The 21520-nt window shown below is 42.9% G+C and overlaps 1 protein-coding gene and 1 long non-coding RNA gene across 2 annotated transcripts in view; one reads left to right on the top strand and one right to left on the bottom strand.

Annotated features, from left to right (window-relative positions):
- Positions 1–6818, top strand: part of LOC308660687 — a 43357-nt gene extending 36539 nt beyond the window's left edge. Inside the window, exons 3-6 of the long non-coding RNA XR_014024788.1 lie at positions 4296–4402; positions 5231–5341; positions 5581–5722; positions 6333–6818. This is a non-coding gene — a long non-coding RNA (uncharacterized lncRNA). The remainder of the gene's footprint in view (positions 1–4295; positions 4403–5230; positions 5342–5580; positions 5723–6332) is intronic.
- DNAH8 (dynein axonemal heavy chain 8) overlaps positions 1–21520 on the bottom strand; it is a 143423-nt gene that overhangs the window by 108691 nt on the left and 13212 nt on the right. Inside the window, exons 8-18 of the mRNA XM_081315187.1 lie at positions 15963–16109; positions 13846–14043; positions 11293–11369; positions 10408–10507; positions 9184–9303; positions 7339–7474; positions 7054–7241; positions 5810–5890; positions 4967–5083; positions 4359–4475; positions 1224–1368 (exon numbers count right to left, since the gene is read on the bottom strand). Coding sequence (XP_081171313.1) covers positions 1224–1368; positions 4359–4475; positions 4967–5083; positions 5810–5890; positions 7054–7241; positions 7339–7474; positions 9184–9303; positions 10408–10507; positions 11293–11369; positions 13846–14043; positions 15963–16109 — 1426 coding nt within the window. The remainder of the gene's footprint in view (positions 1–1223; positions 1369–4358; positions 4476–4966; positions 5084–5809; positions 5891–7053; positions 7242–7338; positions 7475–9183; positions 9304–10407; positions 10508–11292; positions 11370–13845; positions 14044–15962; positions 16110–21520) is intronic.

The raw sequence follows: 21520 nt of genomic DNA, 5'->3' as shown, positions 1-21520 counted from the left end.
GCACTGACCCTGATGCACCCTGAATTTCAGAGTTTTCTAGCTCAGTTTCTCCCATCCGCTGCCCGCCAACACTAGTCAGAGAACACCAGAACATTATTCGCTCCACTCTTAATCACCATAAATAGTCCAGGAAGATACCATAATTTCCCATAACCATGTGCCAGTTGTGCCCTTTCTACCTGAAATGTATTTTCAGACTTGCAAGATTAATGTCAGCCTTGTGAGGTAGTCCAGATAAAAAACTTAACCAGAAGTATTAGCTCTACTTTATTATAAAGTTACATTAACAGAATCTTGTAAATTTTGGAAGTACATCCTTCCCCCTTTTGGGACATATGATCAGTCCTTGGGGTTCTGGCCATCACAGGATACTGTACACACTGGATGTCCAGCTCATGATTACAACATTGCAGACAGCCGTGGTCACATGATTGCCATTTGTGTCCTTCTCTGCAAGCTTCCCACAAGCAAAATCAATGGGGAAGCCAACCAGAAAAGTTGCAAGTCATTTTGATAAGTCCTCCTAGCTTACATGCTTGCACCATATACTGCATCCTCTATCCCAGGGGTAGACAACCTTGGCTCTTTTATGACTCATGGACTTCAACTCCCAGAATTCATGAGCCAGCCATGCTGAGGGGAAAGAGAGAGGTTTCCACGCTGAGCCATGCTGGCTCAGGAATTCTGGGAATTGAAGTCCATGAGTCATAAAAGAGCCAAGGTTGCCTACCCCTTCTCTATCCCCTGGTGCTCTTATGCTCCTGCAGAGCTGCGCCCTCCACTCCATGGGCTTTCTGCACTCACACAGCACCATACTCTCCCACCCCTTGGTTTTCCTGGCTCACAAAGCACTGCACCCTCACACCCCAGGTCCTACCTGCATTTGTCCAGCACCACACTCTGCACCCCATGGCCTTCCTGTGCTCACACAGTGCTGCAGCAGTCCCCTCCCACAGCCTCCCTCCCACATTCCTGCAGCATCCCAGAACTTCTTACCTGGGAATACTGCCGGATAAACAATTTAGCTTCTATTAAATACAGGCCTGAATATATTATTTTCAGGCAGCAAAAGTTCTTGTTCTAATGACTGATTATAAAGACCTGTATTCCTTGTTATGCTTCCAAAATTAAAATCATAGAGAAATATCATTAATTATTAAAATGTCTGTAAATAAATAGAAAAAATCTTGATGATTCTTAATGATGAAGGGAGCCACAGATACCTGATGTTTGAAATTTTTTTGGAGCCAGCTTTTTGACATGTTTAACTTCATAAATTTGCTCAAATATTGATATGAGTTCTTGTACAGCATCTTCTACATGCGTACTTTTATTGTTTAATATTTCAGCCCATTCCTTTGTGTGTACCTGTTTAATTACAATAACAGCATTCTATTTATTTTACGATACTTTTATGTAGTTTTGATCATTGACTGGGCAACTTAAAGACTTTATGTGTATAAACAAGATTAAAACAACCAAGCTCCAAGCCCTCCTCAGCAACATTAAAAAAGATAATCTCTGCTGGGGAACAAAAACAACTAATATAATCAATATTCATACGCAGGAAGAATCTCCCTCAAAGCCAGAAGTGATTCACTTTCGGAATCCCAAGTGTGATAAGGCAAATTAAGCATTGAATGAGATGCTATTCTGGAATAAAAGGCCATGGTAGATGACATCATGGCCCTAGAGAGAAGCCACTCATCCTCATCTAATTGGGCAGGTGGAAACTATTGGCAGAAGTCAGTCTGTGAGATAGTAATAGCACTTAGACTTATATACTGCTTCACAGTGCTTCACAGCCGTCTCTAAGTGGTTTACAGAGTCAGCATATTGTCAACTCTACAAATGAGCATGGCTGAAGCCGTTTTTCCTACTCATTTTTGGTTGCCGCATAGAATGGAGGGAGTGGGTTGCCCAGGTGCTTCGCTAGTCAAAATAATATTTTGTCCCATGGGAACAAAGGTCATCGGCTGCTCCCAAGACTGCAGGCTGGATGTTGCATAAAAAGCCTGCCAAGAAGATGTATTGGGAAATTGTTGTGTGTGTCTGCAGACTTGGTTTCACTTTTGATGTGCCGATACTTTGTAACTAATAAACATGTTCTTTGGGGAATTTGCAAGCCTCAGAGTTCTGCTTTATTCATCTCTGTCTGTCAGAACCTTGTGTTGTGACTCAGGGCCAGCCTGTGGGTCCGACAGCCGGCTCCGATGTATCGGATGACTCAGATGAGGGGGAGGAGGGAGACGAACCGGCTGATGATGGTTTGGAGGCTTTGCAGAGCCCTCAGCCGGGGACCTCTTCTCAGCTGCGTGAGCCCGATAGTGCGGAGGATGATGACCCACAGCTGGCCCTGTTCAAGGACGCCCGACGCAGGAGGCAGTCGAGCAGGAACAAACAAAGAAAGGCTGTGGGACTCCTCGGGAGGAGGCACAGGGAGACCACGCCCTGAGCTCTCAATAAAAGGAGTGTTTGGGGAGGGGCTGGTTGCTGAAAGCAACTCTTCCGCTTGAGGAGACAAGCTCTAGTGTTTTTGTTAATTGAGTAATAAATCCTGGCAGACGCCTTTTAGCCTTGGACGCTCTCCAGTCTCTTCTTTCTGAATAGGGGTTTGCCTTACTACAAGGCCAGAAGAGGGCTGGTTCAGAACACCTTGACATTAAACCAAGTCTCATAAAACTTCATTTTCTCAGGGTGCTGGGCTCCGAACCGCCTACCCACTCACTTTTGGGAGAGCAGTAACAACTCAATGAAGACTCGAGATCAAGGAGGAAAGTGAAACCAAGTCTGGAGACACATGTAACAATTCCTCAATACATCTTCTCAGTGAGCATTTTACACAACGACCAGCCTGCAGTCTTGGGAGCAGCTGATTACCTTGGTTCCCATGGGACAAAAGATTAGTTTGACTAGTGAAGCACCTGAGCAACCCCCCCTCCCTCCATTCTATGTGGCAACTGAAAATAAGTAGAAAAAATGGCTTCAGCCATGCACATTTGTAGAGTTGACAGTCTGCCCCTCTCAGAAAGAAAGAGTATCCTGTAGGAGAAACAAAAAGTAGGTTACGTATTGAGGCTTATGATGGTATTTATCATAAAACTTTTTTAAATTAATCTATCCGCTTTCCCATTACTACATTTCACCCATGTAGCTTCTGAAAGGGGGTAGCCTTTCCACTGAACAAGGTACTGTAACTTTCCCTTGTACAACCCAGAATCAAGAATTTGTTTTATTTCATAATGTGTCTCCTCCTCTACCACTACTGGACCCAGCGGCTTCTTTGGGACAGGTCTCATAGAGGATTCTGATACAGGTTTTAATAGACTTCAATGAAACACAGGGTGAACTTTTCCCATCACTAAGATCATAAACCCTGTCACAGTGGAATTGAAACTTTCACAATTATTGGGAAAAGTTCACCCTGTAAAGTAGCCTGCAGTACTGTATTCTAACCACTGAACCACCACAGTGTTCTCTGAAGGGCTTTATAGGTGACATTTGGTACACATGGAAAACAAGTGCAGCTCTTGAAATAGATATGTTACATGAGCAAACGAAGGAATGCCCATAATTATTTAAGCTGCTATATTCAGAACCAGCCATAGTTTCTAGTAGCTTTCAAGAGCAGTTCAATGTACAGGAAACATAGTTTACCTCCAATCTCAAATGGAGGTAACTAAGGCATAAGCAGTTTTCTACTATGGAAACAAAATACAAACATTAAATAATGGTGGCATTACTAATTATTACATGCACATATGTTAAGGCAGGTATTACTTCTACAGATACAGTATAGTCTGATACTGAAGCTCTTCAACTTACATGGATGACTTTTGTGACTGAAGCATCAATGATTTCATATTTACTAGTAAAATTATTTTCTGCTTTTTGGAATATAAGGTTTTCAAAAATGAATGGCAGTTATGTACTTAAAATAAATCATAATAATTAGAACTGTGTGGTAAATTCAGAGGAACTGCTAATAACAAACTGAAGCAGGTTCTTTAAGATTTAATGTATAATCGGATAAGGTGAAATGAATATCCTACAAAGTAAATTTCTGCAGTTATTCAGCATTTTAAAGCACTGGTCTTTCATCAACAGAGATGAGTGAAGTTTACATACATTTAGAAAACATAAATATTGAGCAAATCAATAAAACTAAAAGGGAAACATGCTGGTATAGAGATGTTTGCCATCTTGTGGAGAAGTATGAAAAATAGAATTCTTTAGAATTCTAAAAGAATATTTAAAAATTATCATAGCTAAATAACTAAAATTGTTCTTTATAGAGCCCACATTATGGATATATGCACATATTTCACCAACAGAAGAATGGCTAAAACTATGTTTACCTCATTGCGTGCCAATAAGTCCTCCACTTTTGTTGCACTCTCAGGTAATATCAACAGCAGAGTATTTGATATATCCTTCAGTGTTAAATCAATCTGCATTTCACACAAGTCATTAATCTGTATTAAAGAAAAGATTGTTAACTGATTTCTTGCTAGGATTACACAAACATTTTGCTTGATTTTTTTTTAAAAAAAACATAAACTTGAGGGTGATAAGAAGCCCCACTAGAAAAACATATAGTATGATTAATCAATTAGATTAAGTTAAAAATAGATTAAAATTAAAAAGCTGTGATTCAAATCCATACAACAAAGAGATTCCTCTACGCTCCAATCCTTCAATAAAACTGTAACTTAATTGTATTAAATAACAATACAATAAATTAACTGTACTGTTCTTTCTGTCTTATGACACTTCGGAAATCTGAACAGATTATATACACTGTCTACACTGGAATAATTATAAATATTAAATTAAGATGAAAATTAATGTATATTTGAATTAAGCTGTAGAGCCAACATTCAGCAACAGAACACATGCTTTGAATTTTTGGGGCCCAAATTCAATCCTTGATACTACTAATGGAACGAAGGAAAACTAAATATACCTTTTTCAAAAGCTGATTAAACATTTTCATAACTTCATCAACCTCTTGAAAGAAGCTATTTAATGTCAGAGAGGACCAAGTTAAAACAGTAAGACCTTGCCTTAGTACAGATTCCACCTAGTAAAAGGAGGGGGGAAAAGAATTATTAGGACTATAGTAGATTGTTAGCGTGTAATAGATTATACTGCATCAAACTCAATAGAATATCACAAGCATTTTCTACAGTCCTAAAGAAAATGTTCCCTGTCTTCCCTTCCTTTGCAGCAGCAGGAGCAGTGCACCAGTACACCAGCAACCAGTAGAACTGATATAGCCACAATTCCCCCAAATTTTATTTCCTTGAAAGTCAAGAATGCTGGATTTTGGGTATATTCTGTAAGTTAGCCCATTTGAAGGGACGCGGTGGCTCAGTGGGTTAGGATGCTGAGCTTGTCGATCACATGGTCGGCAGTTTGGCGGGTCGAATCTCGAGTGCTGCGTAACAGAGTGAGCACCTGTTACTCATCCCAGCTTCTGCCAAACTAGCAGTTCGAAAGCACGTAAAAAGGCAAGTAGAAAAATAAGGACCACTACGGTGGGAAGGTAACAGCGTTCTGTGCACCTTTGGCGTCTAGTCATGCTGGCCACATCACCACGGAGATGTCCTCGGACAAGCGCTGGCTCTTCGGCTTTGAAACGGAGATGAGCACCGGCCACTAGAGTCGGAAACGACTAGCACACATGTGCGGGGGAACCTTTACCTTTAGCCCATTTGAGGTATCTTAGTTCAAAAATTGCATCACTTCTCCCAGTTACAATTCATGACAATGAGAGTTTTAATAGTATATAGATATCTCAATATACCTTCTTCATTTTAGGTGCCATCAAGTTGACAAACACTGTTGGAACTTCTTGGCACAAATTTTCATAGCAGTGTAGAATGTTCTGTGAATTAAAATAAATGTTCAGAATTTAAATTAATATTAACGGAAATTAAAATATATAATGAGTTCCAAATGTCTTCAGCCTAGATAGATTTCTGTGCAAAAATAAAATAAAATCCTGAGCAATTTTACTTAGTAAAGAACTAATGTTCCTATGATTTTTAAATATGAAGATAGTTGGGCTACACTACATAACAGAGAGATTAGGATGTTTCAAGCAGAAAGCTTCTTGGCACATTTTTAAGAAGATTCAGAGATAATTCACCCATCTAGTATGCAAATTTGTCACATTACATGTTCTTAGGAAGTTACTGTATTTGAGGCACTTTTATTTTTCCCTCTTAAAGAATCTGTTATTACATAATGGCAAATGAGCAACAAATGTCAAATGTAAATGAGAATGATCTTTCCTTTTTATTAATAATCATTTTTGTTTTGTGCAGAATAAAGCAAGAATTATCATCAAATAATCACGAAATGTTGTGACAGTTTCAGCAGATGACATGTGATCTCAAAAACAGTACTATCTGATGACATTCACAATTCACAGAAGTTACAGTGACACAAACATGACTTAGGATAACTCACTTATAGTTAAGCCTTTTGAAATTCCAAAATATAGGAATGGATTACAGTGAATTTAATTCGGATAATAGTATAGATCTGCTGATATAGATGTATTGCAATGTAAGTCATATATGCAGAAGATGGATTCATACAATATTTATAATAAAGCAATACCTCAGACAAACAGACAAATGAATCTATGGATATACTTCTCTCCACTAGTTTAATGACCTCTTCCCCAGCAATAATCCTGACATCTCTGCCTCTTTTTATTTTATACTTCAAGCATTCTAACGGTCCTGCCCTGAACTCTGCATTCATGCATGAGCATTATTGCTAAGCTATTTTGACATTTTTATAGATACACATTTCACAATTAAGTCAGTTAAATGAGATTGCTTCTCTTTCCTGACAATACACACCTACCCCAGCAAACTGTAATCTGTAATTGAAATATACCTTGCCCCTTTTTGACTTTTCTCCTTATTTTCTTCTTGTGGGTTAACATATTCCCAGCTTGTGTCATAAAATCTCCTTAATGTATACTTTCCATAAAGATAAGTGTTATTTGAAAAATCAACACACTTCTTTACCTACCTCCAAGCATAATTTGTTTGCTTTTACTTCTCCTTCAATTTTGACTATCCTCTTTGCCTGCTCTGGTACTTCTAGACCCATTTTTATCATACATTTTGTTTCTCGAACAATCTCTAAAATTTTAGGGTCAAAATTTACCAGTAGCTTTCCAGTTTCAGGATGACGTACCAATAGTGTAACCTGCAATGCTAAAGTCAAATATTGTAATTAGAGACACTTCCCCAAAGTAATCGGACAGAGTAATGGTATTATTCAATAGAGTTTGCAATGGATTAAATAGCTTACCATACTCTAACTGTGAAATCTCTTTCATCCATGCTGTGTGATAAAGTACCTCAAACTCCACCAATACATAGGAAATTTTATTATATAATCGAACAACTGCTTTTCCTTCCACACTTGCTAAGATGTCTGAGTTTTTCTGTTAAAATAATGATAATGAAAGAGCTACATATTTAAAAAGTAGGTGAATAAAATACTTCTACTTTTACTAAAGAGGACATTCAGAATATCCATCTCTCAAAATTTACTTGTAAGGTTTGCAAGGTTTGCATTTGAAAAATCTTTCAATATTTTACATATGACAGTAATTCACACCATTTGTTCAACAGACAGCATCACAACTTAAATATCTGGTCATAAAATCAAATAAGTACCTAACAGTGAGACGCATACACATTTTTAATGGGTAAAAGTGGTTCCAGGAGGAATGTTTAAGGACACACAGTGAAATTTATGCTGTATCGGTAATCCAATTTGCACTTTAAAAAATTTACACTTGTCCAGGTCTTTTGAGACCTCAGACCCAATATACAGTAAATATTGAGCTGGTTAATAAGAGACAAATCAAGAACCTGGATTGCTTTTATCAGTTTAAGGAGACCTTGTGGTCTCCCATTAGTTTATCTAGGAAAAAGAGGGGGCACTTCCCATTGTTGGGTATGCAAAGCAGGGATGGAATAACCATCTGTTAGAGTTGCTTTAATTTGGATTTGTTCATTGCATAGCCGGTTGCATTTGTTCATTGCATAGCATTGCATAGCAGGTTGGGACTCAGTGGCCTATGAGGTCCCTTTGAAATATATAATTCCATGGGGAATTTATATAATACAAAATGATGGCAAAGGATCATCTTCAGCACAATCATAGAATAAGAAGAGAAAGTTCAAGCTTTTGCTTCTTAGCCAGAATCACAATGAATTAAAATTCTTTCCAAGCTAATATTAAGAGGGGGGGGGAAATTCCACGGTTGTCAATCAGAGCTAATTTTGTAAGACTAATAGCTGCATTGTGGGATGGCAGCTGTTCAACACAATTAAAGAATAATAAGAGATGGATACTGCAGAGTCATTCAGAATTGTTCCTCCCTTCCTTGCTTTGAAACATGTTTTTTAAAAACTGCAGAAAATAGGGAGCTTGCTGGATTAGGGAAGTAAACAAGCTGGTTCATTAGAGCTTCTTTATTACATCTGTCAAAGAAGACATGACTACCTAGCAAGCAGGAAGTCTGAAAAGAAGCTCTTATTAAGGGGTGAAGATATTCTGCAATATTCTGTTGCATAATCAATGCAATTTATTACCCCAGTATAAAAAGAAAAATAATCCAGATCTATGTGAGAATAGCTGTCCTTCCTATCTGAAATGCCTATTTCCTCATGCAATCAATTTTTAATGAGAACTAATTTGGGACAAAAACAACCATTGCCATTAATAATGCAGCATTTCTAACAATGTCTAGCACTGTCCTAAACATCAAATCAGTTGGGCTTGTCTGTCTGAAGAGATGCCTGACAAAAATGAATCACAAGGGAGACAAAACCATACGCCTAGATCATTTTATTGGAGTTTTCTAGTCACTAAAGCTTAAAGACCATGGTTAATATGGTTCTGTCAAAACTGAGTGGAAACTAGAAAACAGGGATATTGCTTTCAAAGCAATTAAACACTGCCCTCTATAGGCTATTCTAAATCATTTTACTCAAACTCATAGCCACACTAATGGGAAGACTGTGAAGATCTGGTGAAACAAAATAATAACAAGCAGTATTCTCCTCACTGGACGATGAAATATATTTTGAAAATTGTGTGTCAACCTTGTTATTTACAAATAGGTGGTGATGACAAACTTACATAAAAATAGTTGATTGGCTCACTTATACGCCTGAAGAGTTGTCTCACCCATAGTATCTTTCCTGCTACTGGTGGCATGTTTCGAGCCAGGATAGGATTATCCTTTTGTACCTGATAAAGCTATGATAAAACAAAGTCAAGTGTCAAATGAGAATGCCATTAATAGTTGAGCTACTACAAGTTCAGAAAGGGGAAAAAAAGGAGAGGAAGGCAAGGTTGCAAGTAAAACATTATATATTAAGAGTTAATTCACTTGCTAATAATTATGAGAATGGAAAGTCACCTCCACTCCCTGTTTCCACATTATGGATAGCTTTGAAAGTATATTAACATTCTGTTTGTTTTCCTTTCCAGTTGTTTTTCTGATTAATGCTAATCAACCCAATTGGCATACCAGCATCTCCAGAGTAGGCAATATGAAATTAAATCTCTAATATACACAATGTACATTATTGACATTTCATTGTTTCTCTGCCTGTTCTATTGAATTTGCAATGTTAGATCTCGTTACTAGAAATGAAGTCTGTGAAAGCAAATTAGATGATCATTATCCTTTTAATTATTTTTGTCTTTGAATAACTGCACAAATAGCCAAAACATCTACAGGTGGTCCTTGTTTAATGAACACTCGTTCAGTGACTGTTCAAACTTACAATGGTGCTGAATGAGTGGTAGTTATAATTGGTCTTTGTGCTTACAATCATCACAACATTTCTAAGATCATGTGACTGCCACTTGCAATTTTCTTTGCCAGCTTCTGACAAACAAAGTCAGTGGGGAAATCAATAGGTAATCAAAAATGGCAACCATATGACATCCTTGTTTAATGACCCATGATGATTCACTTAACGATGACAACTGGAAACGTCAGATTTTTTTTGGTAAGTGGTGCATTCGTCTGACATACTTTTTGACTGTACTGCTTAGCAACAGAAATTCCAATGTCAATACCATTGTTAAGTGAAAACTACTGTATAGTGCCTTTTTAAAAGCTATGTGCAATGTAGTTTAAAATTTTAAAAGCAAGTCTACCATTTTGATTGTGCATAGACTATTCATATTTAATAAAGTTAAAAACATATATGTATAACAATCCCACGACTTATTAAAATTTGTATGGAGTAAAAGTAAGTTCCACAAAATTATCACTTAAAACTGATTTTTCCAACAAGTAAATCTGTTCAAATTGACAGATTCTGTTCAATAGAAACACATACTAAATACCTTCTTAGTTGCTTCAAGTTCTGCAACATAGTGCTGAAGAATACGCCCAACTGTATACCCAATTTCATTCTGAAGACATGGCATGTTCAATTTCTGAAATCTATGGAGTTCATATTCAAATACAGAAATGTATGGAATATGATACTGTTAATATAATCAAACTGAAATAAAGGTTTCTTATTTCAAATGGTACAACATAGGCTATAAAAATACTAAAAACTACGCTTTCAGAAGATCAATTGTATTAATTTGTTGTAGTAAAACCTTCAAAGGCCCCATTACATTTCATTGATAAAGACAGTTGTTACAGCATCCATTTTTTATAATAGTTTCATAAGGGGCATTTAATAAAGATTGTTCTTTTCAAAGGAAACTTGTCACTTTATTAGCTAAGCTAATCATATTTATGGAGGACTATCAGTTATGAACTACAAGCATCTAGACAACCTTTAAAGACAAAGAGAGTTTTGTGTAATTATTTCAATTTTTGCAGCTAATGTATGGTACCTCTTCCGTGTTCTTTAAAAATACACATAGCAGTTGTGGTGGTAGTTCAAAAAGTATCAGAGGTTTAGGAAAACAGAACAAATGGAAGAAAAGAAGCTGAAGAACATTAAAGACCAAAGAATACCTGATCAAAAAACAAACTTAACTTTTGCTTTTGGCTTAGTATTTTTCTACTGCATATAATTATCTAACTTGCATTAGCTGGAGGGATATAGTCTGTTATGCTATCCACCTACAAAGAAAATGGGAAACAGAATAACACGTGGCTGCCTTTCCTAGATCAACTGTGAAAAGAGACAGCACCTGCCTTTTATCTTTCAAATGAACATAACTTAACTCTTGTCCCAAATACTTGCTAATTTAAAATATTTGCTGTACCTCTGAAGCAACTGGAGAGCATGCTGTGACGATAAGATTTTTACGAAACAAGCACCCATAAATGTCTGTATTTGGACCTAACAGAAAAGGAAACAAAACTGAATATTAGTAATTCAGAAATCAACATTCCTTCCAAGAGAGGAATACAAACACAGAATAAGAATAGAATATATTTCTGCACTTAGAGTCATAGTTTGAGGAAAGAACAACTTGAGGTAAATAGAGGTGGTAAGAATTTCCATTTCTAGGCCATACTACCCGCCTTTAAGAAACTTCACTTGCCTAGAAGCCTCCAGCCAGTCTCTCACCTTCCTTTTTGGGGAAGGTGGTGAAAAAAGTGATTGTGTTGCAGCTCTAAAGGTACTGGATGAAACAGATTATCTGGAGCACTTTCAGTCAGCTTTTAGGCTGGCTATGGGACAGAAAGAGCATTAGTTGCACCTGTCAATCTCTGTTGAGAGCAGGATGGAGGTAGTGGCTTTTAATACCAACAACCATGGTATCTTTTGGGGTCAACTGGGGGCTTTGGACTGGGCAGCATAGTCTTGCACTAGTTTGGTTCCTTTCTCCAAGGCCAGTCTCCATTGGTATTGATAGACAGTGAGAGGTCCTACCTATGCCGCTCTTCTATGGGGTGCTACAGGCTTAATATTCTCTTTGTTCCTTTTTAACATCTACACTGGGTGAAAACATCTGTCACCATGGGCCAAGCTATCATCAATATGCCAATAATACTCAACTCTATATCTGCATCCCAGATGATAAAAGTGATGCCATGACTGCCCTTTGTGGTGCCTAGAAACTGTAAGGGTCTGTTTGCGGGACAGTTGAATCCTGGCTATGGATGTGTGTGGTACCTCAGGTTCCAGAGGTTTATCATCTTTAATGGGTGGAGTTGCACTACCCCAGACAGACTTCTATGCAACTTGTGGGTTCTCCTGGACTCACAACTCCTGATCAAAGAGCAGGTGGCAACTATGGCTAGAAGACCTTTGCAAAACTTTGTGTTGTGCACCAGTTGCACCATTTTTGGATCATAGGGCTCAGTTACTGATGCTCTGGTCACCTCTTATTTGGATTACTTAAATATGCTCTTCATGGGGCTATCCTAGAAGTGTTTGAAAGTTACAATTGGTTCAGAATGCAGTGATGCAAACTGTTTTGGAGGCACATGTAACATCACTGTTAAATAGGCTGCACTGATTGCTGATCTGCTTCTGAGGCCAATTCAATATGTTGCTTATTACTATTAAAGCCTTTTATGGTATGGGTTCAAGTTATCTGGGGAATCATCTTGCTAATTGTGAGCCAGCCACAATTCTGAAATGGGTAGCCATATGTATAAAGTAAAATAAAATAAATTTATTCACTTAGCAAAAACACTTCAAGCTTACTGAAAAGCCCACATAGACAGCTTATCAAATTTGGGAGTTTTATCTTTAATTGCATTTTATATGCTTCTCTTCATTAAGCTTTAATTTCTCTGAGAAACAGTTTAGTTTGGATTGGCCCACCCCACTCACTCTAGTAGAAGGGACCTGGGAATCATACAAAAAGAAACTAAATATAAAATTAGCAGTTCGAAAGCACGTAAAAATGCAAGTAGAAAAATAGGGACCACTACGGTGGGAAGGTAACAGCGTTCCGTGTGCCTTTGGCGTCTAGTCATGCCAGCCACATGACCACGGAGACGTCCTCGGACAAGCGCTGGCTCTTCGGCTTTGAAACGGAGATGAGCACCAGCCCCTAGAGTCGGAAACGACTAGCACGCATGTGCGGGGGAACCTTTACCTTTACCTTTAATGGCTTTTTACGAAGTTGGAATACTGTGTACTCATCACCAAACTTCAAAATGTTGAAGTTTGGAAAAATTGCAGAAGAAGACACTGCAGCAAAACAGTATGCTACAACTTATGGAAGAATTTCCCACTCACTGGGTGGGAATACACAGGATGGACAATCTTATATCAGACATATTCCTATAGTCATTGCTGATAGGGTCTGCTCAAGAAACAGCTGGGGCTGAACATATACCGTGAATGTCCTATGACAAGATGGAGATAGGGGCTTGGATGGGGCTTAGAAGAAGAAATAACTGAGATAGAAAGACATATAGAGTGAGATTTTTCTTTAATCCAATTGTCCTTAAGAAAACATTCAAGGGATTCATGCCATTGCTGTTGGCGTGGAGAAATGGACGTAAGAGTCTGTTAATATGTTAATATTTTGCTGCCAATTCTTGACTATCTGTCCCAATGGTTTTGTGTATATATTGAAAAGCATCAGAGGCAACGTAATGGAATCTGGAAGGACCACACAGTCTAGCTTCTCGTTGTGCAGCAGTAGTCCCCAGAAAATGCCATCTAGAGGTAGGAATGGAATCACTGCTAAGCAGTGCTCCCAAATCCAATTCCATTAGCATTACCCCCGCTCCATTTCTCTTCAAGTACAGATCATCAGGCTAATTAAGGAAACCACAACTTCACAACCTGTCCTAATGTGAATTAATAATATTTTTTATATTTTAGTTGAATTGAGATACATGTGACCTACCTCTAAATTTTCAATTTTTGTCATGAAATCTGCAAAGTCTACATCAAATTCTGTTTTCCGTGGGTCAAGGATATCATATTTCTTCTTTTGAACACTTTGGTAGATATTTTTGAATTTAATTGCCATAATATCAATTCCTTCAATGGTACACATATTCAGTGCAGAGAAAGTCTGAACAATCGTTATCATCTCGGTTATCTAAAATCAGAAAAGTTGTTCTTTCATGTATTAACTATGATTTCTTTTAACGTTATACACCTCTGCTCCGTGAGCTGCATTGGTTACCAGTTGTCTTCCGGGTGAGATTCAAGGTGCTAGTAATGGTGTTTAAAGCCCTTCATGGCAGGGGTCCGGAGTACCTTAGGGAACACCTGCTGCCGGCGTCTACTTCCCTCCGCCCTGTGCGTTCCCACAGAGAGGGCCTCCTCAGGGTGCCACCGGTCAGAGAATGTCGACTGGTGACCCCCAGGGGGAGATCCTTCTCTGTGGGCGCCCCGGAGCTATGGAACCAGTTACCGGTTGAGCTCCGGACGGCGCCCGATCTTCGCTCCTTTCGCCGCGATCTGAAAACATACTTGTTTGAGCAAGCCGGCCTGGCCTGAGGGGGGATTGGTGGGGTTTTTTACTATTTTTATTGGGGTTTTTTTTATTATGTATTACTGTATTTTTAATTGGGCATGTATTTAATTATCTTTTATCTTTTGTAAATCTCTGTGTTTTATTCTTGCCCTGTACACCGCCCTGAGTCCTTCGGGAGAAGGGCGGTATAGAAATATTAATAAATTAAATTAAATTAAATATTTTTCTGAAATGAAAAGTCTTGCACAAAACCATCAAATATCAGACAAAAACCTCATCCATTACTATACTGTTAATATTGTACACCTAAGATGACTTTATATTTAAAAAAAAATTCTGGGGAAAAAAATCTTCATCTTTGTTTTTCATTTACAACAATTAGAAAATATAAAGCTGAACTGATTAAAGTAATCTATGATTGACAACTATTGTCATATTTTATCTTAAGACACCTTTTCAAAGTTATTCTTATCTTTATTCTTAACCTGTTTTGTATGGTCACCCATTGCATCTAAGCAACTCTGGACAGCTCATAACAGGCTGACAGGTTTGTTTGGTACCCAACTTATAACATTCACTGAATTTAGTCAAATTCTAAAAAACCAAACACTACAAATATATTCTGTGCTCCTTGAGACAAAGGAGACCTTCTCAACTGTCCAGAGGTAAGGAAGGGTTTGATGAAGTTTATTCAGTCTCACATTTTGCTTTATTGTCTGCCCGTGCGCCTTTGGCGTCTAGTCATGCCGGCCACATGACCACGGAGACGATCTCGGACAAGCGCTGGCTCTTCGGCTTTGAAACGGAGATGAGCACCGGCCCCTAGAGTCGGAAACGACTAGCACGCATGTGCGGGGGAACCTTTACCTTTTTTAATGGTTTCTTAAGTAAAGAGTCGTGTGTGAAAAAGCTTGTCTTTGATAGTGGCAGTGATGGGACAAGTTATTTCTTTTTTGGCCTTATTAACTCCTTATTTTTCTTCCTACCAGTTTTCATTTTCTTAATCAATTCTTATTAAGACTTTCTCATTCTTTTCCTGAAATCCTTCCATTTCCATTCTAAGACATTTATTCACACATTGGATTACTAAATTGCAACTCTGAAAGACTTTATTTCAGGCTGAGTTGAATTTAGCTGAATCACCAACTAGGCCCAAACTAAATCTGACTGTTGTTGTCTATCTCTAGTACCTGTTTGTATTACTGTCAGTTGTTGCACTAAGCCACGGGTGTCAAACTCGCCGCATCATGTGACTTGTTGCAACGTATTATGACTTTTTTGCATTGCCATTGCTGGTGGGCACGGCCTCCCCATGATGCAATTGGCCCGTGGGCTGGCAGTTTGACACCCTGCACTAAGCCCTTGCTTGAAATAAACTAGGATGCTATTACATTGCTTTCTGCTGTAGCATAACATATTTAAAGGCAATATTTTTCAGTCATTAAACTTTATATCAGTCTGAAATGTTACATCTGAAGCCACAATGAGAATTAGGGACAGGTTAGGCAAAAGACTGACATTTTCTAAAGAGTACTTACTTTTTCTAGCCTTTTACAGAAAGCTTCAAATTTGCCAAAAATGTACATCTCAGATACTTCAAATGTCTTCTCCCCTGAAGTTTCCAAAATTTGTTTTCTTGTTTTATGAAAACTTTTCTGATATTCTTTAAACAAAAAAATACAGTCCTAAAATGTAAAAAAAAAATATGTAGCAATTACTATCAGTATAATTAGTAAGATTACTTAGAGGCATAAGACTTATGATTAGAGTGGATAAAAATTCAACAAATCTAATGCTGTTCTGAACCAGCCCTCTTCTCGCAACCCCTATTCAAAAAGAAGAGACTGGAAAGCGTCCAAGGCTAAAAGGCTTCTGCCAAGATTTAATTACGCAGTTAACAAAAACACTAGAGCTTGTCTTCTCAAGCGGAAAAGTTGCTTTCAGCAACCAGCCCCTCCCCAAACACTCCTTTTATAGAGAGCTCAGGGCGTGGTCTCCCTGTGCCTCCTCCCGAGGAGTCCTGCAGCCTTTCTTTGTTTGTTCCTGCTTGACTGCCTCCTGCGTCGGGCGTCCTTGAACAGGGCCAGCTGTGGGTCATCTTCCTCCGCACTCTCGGGCTCACGCAGCTGAGAAGAGGTCCCCGGCTGAGGACTCTGCAAAGCCTCCAAACCATCATCAGCCGGTTCGTTTCCCTCCTCCAAACTATCATCAGCCGGTTCGTTTCCCTCCTCCCCCTCAGAGTCATCCGATACATCAGAGCCGGCTGTCGGACCCACAGGCTGGCCCTGAGTCACAACACTATCCCGCACCGCAGGGCCCTTCCCCCGGGTCTGCCGATCCGGATGCGGTCGGGATGGAAACTGTTCGTGAAAAGCAGTCACCAATGCAGGGGCATGAACGGCGGTCGCGTCTTCCCATGTGAAGTCCTCCGGCCCGTACCCTTTCCACTCGATCAGGTACTGGAAGCGACCTTTCAGCCAGCGGGAATCCCTGATGCTGGCGACCTCGTACTCGGGGGTGCTGCCTCCATCACGAGTTCCTGATGGTGGAGGTTCCGCCTGGCGAAGTGGACAGGCCGGTTGTTCGGGGACCAGCAAGGACCGATGGAAGACGGGGTGCACGCGCAGGGAACGTGGCAGAGTTAAACGATAGGCGACCGGGTTGATGACGGCCTCGACTGGGAACGGTCCAAGGTAACGGTGGTCCAGCTTCCTCGCCGGCCGAGTGGATGGCAGGTTCCTGGTGGACAGCCAGACCCGATCCCCCACCGATAGTGGAGGCGTATCCCTTCTCGACCGATCGGCGAACCTCTTGTAGTCGGCCTTGGCCTTCTCCAGCTGCCGTCGCACCAACCGATGGATTGCCTGTAACTCCGCCATGAATTCGTTCGCTGCCGGCTCCGGTGAGTCCACGGGAGAAAGGGGGAAAAACCGGGGGTGATAACCCACGTTGGCCAAGAACGGTGTCATCTGCGTGGAGGTGTGCTGCGAGTTGTTAAAGGCAAACTCGGCTATGGCCAAATAGTCCACCCAATTGTCCTGCTGCAGGTTAACGTAGCAGCGCAGATACTGCTCTAAGATGCCGATGACCTTCTCGGTACCCCCGTCGGTCTGAGGATGATGCGCGGATGAGAGGCAAACCTTAATGTCCAACGCCCGCATCAACTCCTGCCAGAAGCGGGCTGTAAACTGGGCCCCCATATCGGAGACGACTCTATCGGGAAGGCCGTGCAGCCGGAACACCTGTTGGATGAACATGCGACTAGTGGCGCAAGCTGACGGTAAGCCGCGACAGGGGATGAAGTGCGCCATCTTGGTCAACATGTCCACCACCACAAACACTGTCGTGAAGCCGGAGGATGGGGGTAGATCCGTCAGAAAGTCCATGGACACAGCCCCCCAGGGTCTCTTGGGCGTTGGCAAAGGCTGCAGTAAACCAGGCGGGGCCCCTGTCGCTGACTTGGCCTGCCTGCATGGGACGCAGGAGGTGACATAAGACTGGACATCGTGTCGGACTCGGGGCCACCAGAAGGTACGGGAGACCAGGTTCAGAGTCTTGAACAGGCCAAAATGCCCCGCAGCCGGGTTATCATGACATTGGCTGAGGACGAGTCCCCTGAGTGGCCCTCCTGGAACATAGAGCCGGTCACGATAATACAGGAGTCCATCCGTGACCGACCAAGGCGAATCTGGCCCCACCTCTTCCTTCCGCTGAGCCACCCACGCCTCCTGCTGCTGCGCCTCCCGGATCCGAGCCCGTATATCCACCGGCTCCCGCACCGCAGCAAAAGACTCGACGGGGATCACTGTCCTGGGCGGAAGCTTGTCTTCCACTCGGGTGTACTCGGGCTTCCTGGACAGAGCATCCGCTCTCTGGTTGTGCCCGCTTGGTATGTACCGCACCCGGAAGTCAAACCTCGCAAAGAAGAGGGACCACCGGATCTGGCGTTGGTTCAAATTCCGAGCGGTCTGCAGGCTTTCCAGATTCTTGTGGTCCGTCCGGACCTCGATCTGATGCCGCGCCCCCTCCAGATGATGCCTCCAAGCCTCGAACGCTGCCTTGATGGCCAGCAGCTCCTTCTCCCAGATGGTATAGTTGCGCTCCGAGGGGTTCAATTTCCGAGAGTGATACGCGCAAGGGAAAAGGGTACCGTTGGGCGTCGCTGCCTGGAGTAACACGGCCCCAATGGCAATGTCGGAGGCGTCCGCCTCCACGACAAACGGCCGTTGCGGGTCAGGATGCTTCAAGATGGGCTCCTTCATGAAGGCGTCCTTCAAAGCTTGGAACGCCTGTTGTTCGGGGGCGTTCCACTGGAACCGAGTCTTCTTCTGCAGGAGCCGGGTGAGGGGGGCTGTCAAGGCAGCAAAGCCAGGGATGAATGTCCGATAGTAGTTGGCAAATCCAAGAAGTCGCTGAACATCCTTCACGCGACGCGGGGGTTGCCAACTCTGCAACGACTCAACTTTACTCAGTTCCATGGCGATGCCCTCAGGAGAAATGCGGTGGCCCAAGAAATCAATGGTCACCTGGTAGAACTGGCACTTCTCCAACTTGGCAAACAGCCGATGTTTCCGGAGGCGCTGCAGGACCTGACGGAGATGCTGATGATGCGCTTCACGCGACGGGGAGTAAATCAGGATGTCGTCCAGGTAAATCACAACAAACTGGTCCAACAGATCCCGAAAGATGTCGTTCATAAAATGCTGAAACACAGCGGGGGCGTTGGTCAGGCCAAACGGCATCACCGTGTACTCGAAATGTCCATAGCGAGTACCAAACGCCGTCTTCCACTCATCACCCGGCCGAACCCTGACGAGGTTGTAAGCTCCACGCAGGTCCAGTTTCGTGAAGATCTTAGCCTCCCGGAGTCGGTCCAAGAGCTCGGGGATGAGGGGCAGCGGGTAGCGGTTACGCACCGTGATGGCATTGAGTTTCCGGTAGTCACAGCAAAGTCGTAACTCGCCCGACTTCTTTTTGACGAAGAGCACGGGCGCAGACACTGGCGAGGACGAGGGCCGGATGAAACCACGAGCCAAGTTCTTTGTCAGGAAGTCCCGCAATGCAGCCAACTCGGGCTCCGACATGGAGTACAAATGCCCCACTGGGAGAGGCGCATCAGGGACTAGGTCAATGGAGCAGTCGTAGGGCCTGTGCGGGGGTAATTGGTCCGCCTCTGACTCACTGAACACGTCAGCAAAGTCGGACAGTTCGGGAGGCAAGGAAACCCCTGGGGAACCCTCCACCTGGCCGGCACAGATATGGCGGGTGTGGTCCACGCACTGCAAACTTGGGAAGGTGACCAAGTTCTGAGACCAATAGATCTGTGGATCATGCGCCCGGAGCCACGCCAGTCCCAAGACCACGGGGAAGTGCAGTTCCGAAGTGACGTAGAACTGAATGGCCTCCACATGGGTACTGATAGCCATACACACGGGTTGCGTGGCGGCCGTAATAGGCCCGGACAGGAGCACTCGACCATCGATGGTCTCCACAAGCATGGGCGGATCCACTGGACACTGGGGAACAGCCCATTTGGCCACAAAGGCCGAATCCATAAAGTTAGTGGTAGCCCCAGAGTCAATTAAGGCATGGACCGGAATTCCCTCTGGCTTGCCAGGAAGGATCAGTCGTGCCTCCAAAATCAAATGCCGTGGAGGTTCACAGGCACCGTCGGAACGGCGTCGCTCGGCGTGGCCGTTGTGGTTCGCCCGATCTTTCACACCGTCTAGATCGGGCTCGGGCCGTTTCCCGACAGCAAAGCAGGGGACTTTCTCAGGGCCGGCTTGGTCACTGACGCCCGCTGACGCTTCTTCGGGCAAAAAGCAGCCAAATGTCCAGGGTCCCCACAGTAAAAACACAACCCCTCCGATCGTCGTCTGTCCATTTCCGTCACCGATAGACGGGACCTGGCGGCACCCAGCTCCATTGGCTCCTCCCTCTGGACTGGGGGCTCACGCACAACAGGGGCGGCAGGGGTCTGTGGGGTGGCACGGCGACTCTTACGCTGCTGCAGCCGGGCATCGATCCGCAGACAAAGATGGATCAGCCCATTCAGGTCTGAGGGAATGTCCACGCGGGCCAGCTCATCCAACATCTCCTCTGACAAGCCATCCTGAAAGGCATCCACGAGCGCAGCCTCATTCCAGGCGGAATCCTGGCTAAGCAGCCGGAAATCGCTGATATAGGCCTGTAGAGGGCGCTGACCCTGCCTCAAAGCTTTCAGGCGTCGGGTGGCAGTCTGCGCCTTAATCGGGTCCTCGTACATGAGGCGCATATGGTCACAAAACCCCCCAAAGTTATCCAACAAAGGGCTAGGCTGTGCCAACAGAGGCGTGCCCCAACGAGCTGCATCTCCCGACAGAAGGCTCAACACGAATCCCACCTTATCTCGGTCAGTGGGGAAATCAGCTGCTCTCACGCTGATATAAAGCTGGCATTGTCCCAGGAAGGCAGGAAACAGTTCTGGTTTACCAGCAAATTTATCCGGCATAGCTATCTGACATTTCCTCCTGGGTGGGGGGGCAGCATGTACCTGAGCCTGCAGTTGTGCCACCTGAGTGGCCAGCAAGGTGAGTTGCTGGTTGAGCTGGGCATTCTCGGCAAGAAGCTGCTCCATCGAAGTAATAAGGGGTGGGTGGCTGAAAGCAAACTGTTCTGAACCAGCCCTCTTCTCGCAACCCCTATTCAAAAAGAAGAGACTGGAAAGCGTCCAAGGCTAAAAGGCTTCTGCCAAGATTTAATTACGCAGTTAACAAAAACACTAGAGCTTGTCTTCTCAAGCGGAAAAGTTGCTTTCAGCAACCAGCCCCTCCCCAAACACTCCTTTTATAGAGAGCTCAGGGCGTGGTCTCCCTGTGCCTCCTCCCGAGGAGTCCTGCAGCCTTTCTTTGTTTGTTCCTGCTTGACTGCCTCCTGCGTCGGGCGTCCTTGAACAGGGCCAGCTGTGGGTCATCTTCCTCCGCACTCTCGGGCTCACGCAGCTGAGAAGAGGTCCCCGGCTGAGGACTCTGCAAAGCCTCCAAACCATCATCAGCCAGTTCGTTTCCCTCCTCCAAACCATCATCAGCCGGTTCATTTCCCTCCTCCCCCTCAGAGT

Source organism: Vipera berus (genome assembly GCF_964194415.1).
Source record: "Vipera berus genome assembly, chromosome: 1".
Taxonomy (NCBI): domain Eukaryota; kingdom Metazoa; phylum Chordata; class Lepidosauria; order Squamata; family Viperidae; genus Vipera; species Vipera berus.
Note: the sequence above shows the minus strand (reverse complement) of the source record. Positions and strands in the feature narration are given on the sequence as shown.